Source organism: Pteropus medius, unplaced genomic scaffold, assembly GCF_902729225.1.
Source record: "Pteropus medius unplaced genomic scaffold, Ma_sr-lr_union100, whole genome shotgun sequence".
Taxonomy (NCBI): domain Eukaryota; kingdom Metazoa; phylum Chordata; class Mammalia; order Chiroptera; family Pteropodidae; genus Pteropus; species Pteropus medius.
In genome coordinates, this window is record NW_024340629.1 from 155,176 (window position 1) to 165,829 (window position 10,654).

The 10,654-nt window shown below is 34.1% G+C and overlaps 1 protein-coding gene across 1 annotated transcript; it reads right to left on the minus strand.

The window, feature by feature from the left end:
* Window positions 1-9,363: 9,363 nt before the first annotated feature.
* Window positions 9,364-10,326, minus strand: LOC120611252 (olfactory receptor 8K3-like). The gene has a single exon (XM_039873985.1). The coding sequence runs from the start codon at window positions 10,324-10,326 to the stop codon at window positions 9,364-9,366; it is 963 nt and encodes a 320-aa protein (XP_039729919.1).
* Window positions 10,327-10,654: the final 328 nt, after the last annotated feature.

Sequence of the window (10,654 nt, forward strand, 5' to 3'; positions counted from 1 at the left end):
TAATAAATCTTCTTTCTGGAAAAACAACAGAATACTCTTTTATTAATGCCAAGGCAGAGAAATAGTTCACTAAATACCATGAACAACCAAGGTGACAAGGCATCTCAGAAAGAAAAAGAAAACTCTCCAGAAAATAAGCTTACAGACATAAATTTATGCGACTTAAATGACAAAGAATTCAGTGAGTTCTGAAATGAGTCATATCAAGAATTTCAGGAATTGTAAAAACAACTAGATGAGCAGAGCAAGGAGATTGAAACCCTCTAAAAGAAGAGAATAGATATTCTGGAGATACAAAACATACTACAAGAGTGGAAAAATAAAATAGGAATCTTGGGAAATAGAGTCGACCAAATAGAGGAAAGGATAAGTGATATTGAAGACAGAAATCTAGAAATAAATCCGAACAAAGAAGGGAGAAACCGAAGAATGAAAAATAATGAAAGAGAAATACAAGAACTAGCAGATACTATCAGGAGAGGAAACATAAGAATAATGGACATTATCAAAGGCGAGGAAAAGGATCAGGGACTACAAAGCATTTTCAGACAAATAGTGGACAAGAATTTCTCAAATCTAAAAAATGAGCTGGAGCTTGGAATCAAGAAGTTAACAGAACCCCCAATTTTCTCAACCTTAAAAGGCCGTCACCTAAGATACATTCTATTAAAGTTATCGAAAATCGACAGCAAGGATAGAGTTCTGAAGGAAGCAAGGGAAAAGAAACTAGTAACTTATAAAAAAAAACCTATTAGATTATCATCAGACTTCTCAATGCAGTCCTTACAAGCCAGAAATGAATGGAACTAAATATTTAAACTATTAAGTGAAAGGAACTACCAGCCTAGAATAATGTATCCAGTTAACCTCTCCTTTAGATATGAAGGAGAAATTAAGACCTTTCCAGGCATACAAAAATTGAGGAAATTCTCCATTATGAGGCCTGCACTGCAGGAAATACTGAAAGTGGTCATCTCACCTAAAACAAAAAACAATGAAAAACAAATAATTAGGAGTAAAGTGACTATAAGGCAAATAAAGCAGAGGAGTGCAATCCTTACTAAGAACAGAGCACTATAAGCTTAAATAATAAGAAGAGAATTGCTAAAGCAAGATAGTAATAAACTTTCAGCATACATAGGGACAAATTGAGATAGCAATGTCAGAAAAGGGGAGGATTCAAACATCCAGATTTACAAAGGGGAGTGGAGATAAGGCACACGCAGAAGAAAATAGACGACTGTATATATGTAACTATCCTTTTCATATTTGTAATGGTAACTGCACACCAAAGATTCAGAAATGAAGTATATAACATAAAACAAGAACTAGAGGCAAAACCCATAAAAGCCAAACAAATAAAGAAAACAGAAACACAAGGACAAGTAAGCAATGGAAACACTGAGTTACCAGAAAGCATAAGATAAAATGGCTATGAGAAGACCTCATATCTCAATAATCACCCTAAATGTAAATGGACTGAACTCACTAATGAAATGGCACAGAGTTGCTGAATGGATCCAAAACCAAACCCAACCATATGCTGCCTCCAGGAGACACGTCTCAGCTCCAAGACAAATATAGACTCAAAGTGAAAGGGTAGAAAATGATATTTCAAGCAAATGGCTTTCAGAGAAAAGCAGGAATAGCAGTACTAATATCGGAAGAGATAACTTCAAAATAAAAAAGGTAAAGAAAGATACTGAGGGACACTTCATAATGATAAAGGGAATCTTGCAACAAGAAGACATAACACATTAATATCTATGCTCCCAATGAGGGAGCCCTGAAATATATAAAGCAATTAATAACAGAACTAAAGGGAGAAACAGACCAAAACACCATCGTAGTAGGGGACCTAAATACCCCACTGTCAGATATGGACAAATCATCCAAACAGAAAATCAATAAGTAAATAACATCCTTAAATGATACCTTAGACCAACTGGACACAATTGACATTTACAGAGCCTTTCTTCCCCAAACAGCTGCTATACATTCTTCTCTAGTGCACATGGAACATTTTCAAGAATCGTCCACATACTGGGACACAGAGATAGCCTCAAAAAGTATAAGAGGGTTGAAATCATACCAACTATATGCTCTGATCATAATGCTTTGAAACTAGAGATCAACTGCAAAAAGAAAGCAGAAATAACCACAAATACATAGAGATTAAACAACATGCTACTGAAGAAATAAAGAGATCAGAGATAGATAGAAACGAATAATATAATAGTAAACCATATCAAAACTTATGGGACATGGCAAAAGCAGTCATAAGAGGAAAGTTCATATCTTTACAGGGCTATCTCCAAAAACAAGAACGAGCCCAAATAAACAACCTAACGCTTCATCTTAAAAAACTAGAAAAGAAAGAACAAATGAGGCCTAAAGTCAGCAGATGGAAAAAAATCATCAAAAAAAAAAAAAAAAAAAATAGAAAAAATAAATGCAACGAAGAGCTGGTTCTTTGAGAAGTTTAATAAAATTGACAAACTCTTGGCTAGACTCACTAAAGAAATAAGAGAAAGGACACAAATAAACAGTATCAGGGATGAAAGAAGGGGAAATTATGACTGACATAGCAGAAATAGAAAGGATCATACAAAAATACTATGAAAAAGTATATAACACCAAATTTAATAATCTAAAAAAAAATGGACCAGTACTTAGAAAAATACAATCTTCCTAGACTGAATCAAGAAGAACTGGAAAATCTAAATAGACCGATCAGCAGTACGAAATTGAAACAATCATCAAAAGCCTACCAAAAACTAAAAGTCCAGGACCACATGTCTTCACCTGTGAATTCTACCAAACATTCAAAGATGTTTTAGTACCTATTCTCCTCAAATTCTTCCAAAAAATCAAAGAGGAGTCAATAATTCCCAACACATTTTATGAGGCCGATATTACTCTGATCCTCAAACCTGGTAAAGATAACACAAAAATAGAAAACTACAGACCAATATCTCTCATGAACACAGATACAAAAATCCTAAATAAGATACTAATGAACCAAATATAGCAACAGATTAAAAAGATTATACACCACGATCAAGTGGGCTTCATCACAGGGGCACAGGGGTAGTTCAACATATGCAAATCAATTATTTTGATACACCACATAAACAAATTGAAAAATAAGAATCATATGGTCATATCAATAAATGAAGAAAAAGCCTTCGACAAGATACAGCATCCATTTATGGTCAAAACACTTAATAGAATTGGAATAGAAGGAAAGTACCTTAACGTAATAAAGGTCCTCTATGACAAAACCTCGATCAACATTTTACTTAATGGTGAAAAACTAAAATCCTTTCTTCTAAGATCAGGAACAAGGCAAGGCTGTCCACTGTCACCACTGTTATTTAATATAATATTGGAGGTCCTAGCAAGTGCAATCAGGAAAGAGAAAGATATAAAAGGTGTCTAAATAGGAGACTAAGAAGACAAACTCACTATTTACGGATGACATGATTTTCTATATAGAAAACCCTAAAGACTCCACAAGAACACTACTAGAAAAGATAAGCAAATACAGTAAAGTTTCTGGTTACAAAATCAACATTTAAAAATCCACAGCGTTCCTATACTCTAACAATGAAGTGTCAGAAAAAGAAGTGGAAAAAATAATTTCTTTTGCAATTGCAACAAAAAGAATAAAATACCTAGGAGTAAATTTAATGAAACATGTGAAGGACCTGTATAATAAAAACTACAAGACCCTATTAAAAGAAATCGAAGAAGATACAAAGAAATGGAAAGACGTTTCGTCTACTTGGATTGGAAGAATCAATATAGTTAAAATGACCATATTACTTAAAGCATTATACAGATTTAATGCAATCCCCAACAAAATCTCATTGGCATTTTTTAAAGAAGTAGAACAAAAAATTCAGATTTGTATAGAAGCACAAAAAATCCTAATTTGCCAAAGCCATACTGACAAAAAAGAATGAGGCTGGAGGAATCACTCTGCCCGACTTCAGATTATACTACAAAGTGACAGTAATCAAAACGGCATGGTGTGAACAGCAAAACAGACACATGGACCAGTGGAACAGAATCGAGAGTCCAGAAGTAAATCTATATTTATATGGGCAAATAATTTTAACATAAGCCAAAAATGTACAGTGAAAAAAGGAAAGACTCTTCAATACATGGTGAAGGGAAAACTGGAAAGCCACCTGCCAAAGAATGAAACTAGACTGTTGTCTATCACCAAACACCAAAATTAACTTAAAATGGATTAAGGACCTGAATATAAGACCTGAAACATTAAAATGCATAGAAGAAAACATAAGAACTATACTCAAGGACCTCGGACTTAAAGAGGATTTTATGAGTTTGACCTTAAAGGCAAGGGAAATAAAAGCAAAAATAAATGAATAGGACTACATCAAACTAAAAAACTTCTTCTCAGCAAAAGAAACCATCAACAAGGTAAAGAGAGAACCATCCAAATGGGAAAATATATTTGCAAGCAATGCCTCCGATAAAGGCCTAATATCCAAAATATTCAAAGAACTTATATGACTCAATAACAACAAAAAACCAAATGATCCAATCAAAAAAATGGGCAGAGAACCTGAACAAATACTTCTCCTTAGAGGACATACAAATGGCTAACGAATATATATAAAGATGGTCAACATCACTAGCTATTAGGGAAATGCATATCGAAACCACAATGAGATACCATCTCACACCTTTTAGAATAGATATAATCAACAGGACAAGTAATAACAAATGTTGGAGAGGATGTGGAGAAAAAGGAACTCTCATATACTGCTGGTGGGACTGCAAATTGGTACAGCCACTATGGAAAACAGTATGGAGGTTCCTCAAAAAACTAAGAATTGATCTACCATATGATCCAGCAATCCTTCTACTGGGTATTTACCCCCAAAGCCTTGGAAACCCATATCCAGAAAGATATTTGCACACCGATGTTCATAGCAGCATTATTCACAGTGGCCAGGACATGGAAGCAACCAAAGTGTCTTACGATAGATGATTGGCTAAAGAAGCTGTGGTACATATATTCAATGGAATATTACTCAGCCATAAGAAGAGATGAAATACTGCATTTATGACAACATGGATGGACCTCAAGGTAATCATGCTAAGGGAAATAAGCCAGATTGGAAAAGTAGAAAATCACATGATATCACTTATATGTGGCATATAAACCTAAAAGCAACAAATGAACAGGTCAAACACAGACAGGGACACGGACAATGGACTAGTGGTTACCAGATGGTAGGGGATGGGGGAGGAGGAGAGAGGTAATGGGGTAAAGGAGGTCAAATTTAGGGAGATATGGGGAGGGTGAAGTGGGTGAATGGGATCAAATATATGGTAACTGGACTTTGGGTGGTAATCACACAATAGAATATACAGATGTCAAATTATAATGTACACCTGAAAATTATATAATTGTATTAACCAATATTACCCCCATAAATTTACTAAAAAATAAATTAAAAAAATTAAAGGATATCATCTTAAATCTTTCTTATTTTACATATTTAATTAATCTGCCTACCTGCTTATTGTGGATCTGTTTTGTCATTTAATTTTCTGCTTTTTGAAAGAGGAGTAAATTTTGGAGGGAAAGTCTAACATCACACATGATCCTAGTTATGGAGCTGGGTGAGGGGCATCCAGATTCTAAATATTGTGTAACTTTCCTCGTACCAAGTACATCATTGAACTGACAGCAAGAATTGTATTGGAGATGAGCTTTTGCTAGTGACTCCTAATTTCATTAAAACATAGATTGATTTCATCACATTTATTAAAGTTTGCTTTTATTTCTATTATTTCTCTTTTGATCTCATCTATATAAATTATTTTCTCTGTACCTTCTTCTGATTAATAGGCTTGTCATCTTTCCCATGTCGCTTTTTAAATTAAAAAAAAATGTGTTTGGGCATTTTCCAATCAATTTAAAATTTTTTAAAAAATGAAATGATATATTTAAAAGCATTTTATTGTTAGAGCAGCTCAAAATATTCAGTTAATTACAATAAGTGGTTCAATTGCCTTAGTCGTTTTGCTGTAACTTTCATTTCCAATATATAGAATTCAAATTTTTCTCTCATGTTTCATATGAGTAGTTCTTGTTTTCTCTTCCTTCAATTTTTTCTAATCATTCTATGAAAATGCTTTCTCTTGATACAGTTCTTTTGGATCATCCTGAGTTCTTCTTTCCCAGAAGATTGTTAGTAACTGATTTCTTCTCCTTCCATCACTATTTCTGTCCCAAATGGCTCTCTCCCTAACAGATGGGATCATGTTGATCTATTGAAACTGGAGCTCGACTTGCATTATGAATTTAAATAATGTACAGAATATTGTTTGCAGCAGATTGTGTGTTGTGCCATTAAGACTGACTCAGTTTTTCTATGAATGGATATATAAAACATTAAATAAATAACTTGAATTAAATATATCCTCAAACTAGTGTTATAGGAAGGGCTAATCATAGAAATTTAAATTCAAGTTCAGGTAATGCTTTTATTCTTAATTTGATTCACCATGGGTCTATGCAGGGAATAATTTTTTTCTATAGCTACTGATTTTTTCTTTTCTTACTCTTAATATTAAATATTAAATTTTATGTCTAGGTGCAATGATTTTTTTTTTTTTGCTGCTGTTTTTATAGTTTTAATTACTGATCTTAATGAAGTTATTTAATTGTTACTTTTAAATAATAGTTAACTAGTTTTTACTTTACTGAATCCACAATCAACAATATATAACCAAGTATAATACTGTAAAAGAAAATTTATATTTCTTATTTTTTCTTATCTTTTTCCCATTTAACCACAGAATTTTGAGTAGAAAAACATAGATTATCAAGAAATTAGATTTCCAAAAGCAGTGCAAAAAACTAAATATTTACTCAAAAAGGACAATCTAATGCTAAGTATTTGAAAAACAAATTGAACAAAACATAAATTATAAAATTATTATATTCAATTATGATCTGTATTCTTTAGAAGTATCTTGAATTCTTTTCAGAATACCTAAATGGGGTTGAAAAATTTTAGAGAGATTAATTCATAAAATATTATAATTCATTAGGTTTTTAGTCTGTCAATCAAATTTAATTCGACATATTCTACATTTAAAGTTAGAGATGCCAAACAATTTCTTGATTGTCCCTGAAGAATTTCAAAGCTTAGCAGCATACAAAATGGACTGTGTATTAATTGTCTATATGTATCCACCAGAGAGTTAGATTTATTTCCTTTTTTTTTTGTATTACATTCTTACTTTTTACCCTTGATTAACCTTCTTTCTTTTCTTTCTGCTTTGACGCTTAATTTCTGTGTCCAATGGCTAGGTTATGGTGCCTAGTTCTTTAGTCAAAGCTCGGTCTAGATGTTGCTGTGAAGATTTTTTTAAAGATGCGGTTAACATTTTAATCAGTACATTTGATTACAGCCAGTTATGCTCCAGAATGTGGGTGGGCCTGGTCCGATATTTGAGGACCTTTAGTAGCAAAGACTGAAGTGTGTGTGTGTGTGTGTGTGTATCATTTCCGATTTTGCTTTTATCATTTCTGAGATGGATACAGAGCAATGCTCACTTTAAGGTTAATTATTTCCTCTACTGGAGTAGACCTTTATGAATTACGAGTTTTTCTACTCTCTGTGCAACAAATTGGCACAATTCCTGCCTTTGTTTGAGTTATGGGCACAGCTGTATTTAATCCTTTCAGATGATTTTTTTTTCTTTAGCCGTATGTGTTTATTTACCAGTTGCCTGTGCTGATCAGTAGTTTTGTGGAGCAACTGAGAAGGATTCCTTGCAGATCCACTTTCCTTTCTCTACGAAGCTCCTTATCTTTAGTTCTCTGTCTTGCAAATCTAGCTACCTTGATCTCACTGGACTCTCAATTCTGACTCTTCAACTGAATTCTTCATGTAAGTTTGCCCATATGGCAGTACAGCCTGGAATCTCTCTTAGACCAGGAAGGATGGGCAATCATAGGATTCACCTCAATTGTTCTCCATCTCTCAGAGAAACTGTCCGTCATTGTCTGATGTCAATGTTTTGAAAACTGTTGTTTCTTATCTCTATGTTTTGTTTTCTTTTTCTTTTTTCTTTTCTTTTTTTTTTTAATGGGAGGTTAAGTTCAATCTCTGTTACACCATATAAGTTGGAAGCAGAAAGTGTGTTCAGCACGCCTTCAGTGAGCTCTGGAACTTGTTTTCCTATTCTTTTAAAATTATCAATCTTCTTTGCAAGCTACTGACAAACCACATAAATATGAAGAAATATTATTGGCCACTTCTTACAAATATGCCAAAATTCTAATCATTTCTCATCTCTGATTTTCCATGCTTACTAAGCCTCTGTTCTCTCTCAAATTATCAAGAATAAACCCCTGCAGGATTTCCCATTTCCAAGTCTTGGTATTCTACAGTCTATTATTTGCACAGCAGTCAGAGTTGTCATTTAACAAAAGATACATTAAATAACTCCTTCACTCTAAATCCTCCAGAGATTCTTTTGTCAATCAGAAGAAAGGACAAGTTTTACAAGGGTCTATATGGTCCTACTAGGTCAAAATCTGTTACAAGTCTATTCTTATTTCCTCCACTTCCTAATCACATTTCATGTTCCAACAGTCTTTGCCTCTGATGTTACTTAACATAACATTAATATCCTCACTTAAGAACTGTTTCATTGACAGCCTAGGTCTCTGCCTCTACATGTCCATATAGTCTGCTCACTGAACTTCTCAAGCGTTCTTTTAAACGACATCCTCACAGAGGTCTCAATGACAACCTTAGTTAAATTAGAAATCCATTCTGGTTACTTGCTTTATTTCATTTTCATATTGCTCATTACCATATATCATATGATAGCCCACTTCTTATTCTACCTGTGTTTTGTGTTTTCTCTAAGCTCTATAGAGCGAGTGATTTTTGTTGTTAAACTTAATAGTACATGTTTATTTCCTTGAATGAATACACTTATATAAAATCTATCAGGCATTTTTTTCATTGTCTCTTTACCATGTTAGGAACTACAAATAAAATTGTGAATGTATATACAGGCTGGCTTTATATAAGTAAATATTTAGCGGCAGCAAATAGACTACATGTGATAATACGTAAGAATGGCACATGATCTAAACTGGAGAGTAAAGGTTACTATTTGAATTAGGAACAGTGTAGTCATCTGTTAGTGATACACTTTGTTTGAAAATAATGAATAATTTTATTTATTTCCGTGCTTATCACACATTGAAACTTCTTCATCCCATGGAGCTAAAAGCACATGGTTAAACAATCCAGTTCTATATATATACGTTGACTAATACATAATCTGTTGCTAGCATACTTTACAATGAATTTTCAATAGGATATTTGCACACAAGGTCCAGGTTCTAGTCAGGGCATTTTTCACCTCTTTGTTCCTCAAACTGTAGATCATGGGATTCAGCATGGGTATCACCAAAGTGTAAAATAAAGAGGCCATTTTATCAGTATCAAGTGAATCTTTGGACTTGGGCTGCATGTACATAAAGAAGAGAGTACCATAGAATACAGCCACCACTGTCAGGTGTGAACCACAGGTGGAGAAGGCCTTGTGCCTGCCCTCAGCAGAGTGCATCCTGAGGATGGCAGCAAGAATTAGGGTGTAAGACCCAAGGAGTATCACAAGAGATGAAACAAAGTTAAAAGCTGCAAATATGAGAATTAATAATTTAATTTCATGTGTGTCTGAGCACAGCAAAGTTATCAATGGTAGAATATCACAGTAGAAGTGCCTGATGACATTGTACCCACAAAATGGCAAAACAAATATTTTTATGGTGAGCACCAAAGACAAAAAAACACTATATAGATAGGGTATTGTCACCAGCAACTGACATAATCTTTGTGACATGATGACTGTGTAGAGCAGAGGATTGCAGATGGCCACATAACGGTCATAAGCCATTGCTGACAGAAGAAAAAGTTCACTAGTAATAAACATATTGAAGAAAGTGAGTTGGGTAGCACACCAATTATAGGAGATTGTATGCTGATCTACAACCAAACTTACTAGCATTTTTGGTCCTACAGCCGTTGAATAACCAAGATCAGTAAATGCCAGATATGTGAGAAAGAAGTACATGGGTGTCTGCAGCCTGGAGTCCACCTTGGTCAGGATGATCAAGCCCAAGTTGCCCACGACTGAGACTGCATAGATGATGAGGAACACCCCAAAGAAGGGGGCCTGCAACTCAGGGCGGTCTGTGATTCCCATGAGAATGAATTCTTTCAGCACTGTTAGGTTTTGCTGTTCCATCTAGGCCATTAAGGGAAATTACTGTGGGGAAAACCAAGAGTCATTAGATTTCAGAAGATACCATCTGGTAAACTTTTAGGATGGAAACCCATCATGGGTAACTCAAATCCAAGGTTTTTAGATGCAATGACTTAAACTGACACCCACCTCCATCATTAAATGTAGAACTACATTTAGAAACCATTGTAACCTAACATATTCAGAAACCATTTTATTTTGTGTGCCACATACTGCTTATCATTGCCAAGTATATACAATCCTTTATGGTTCTGTCAACAGAATATCATTAGAAATATAAAGAAACATAGACACAGACAATAGATCAGAG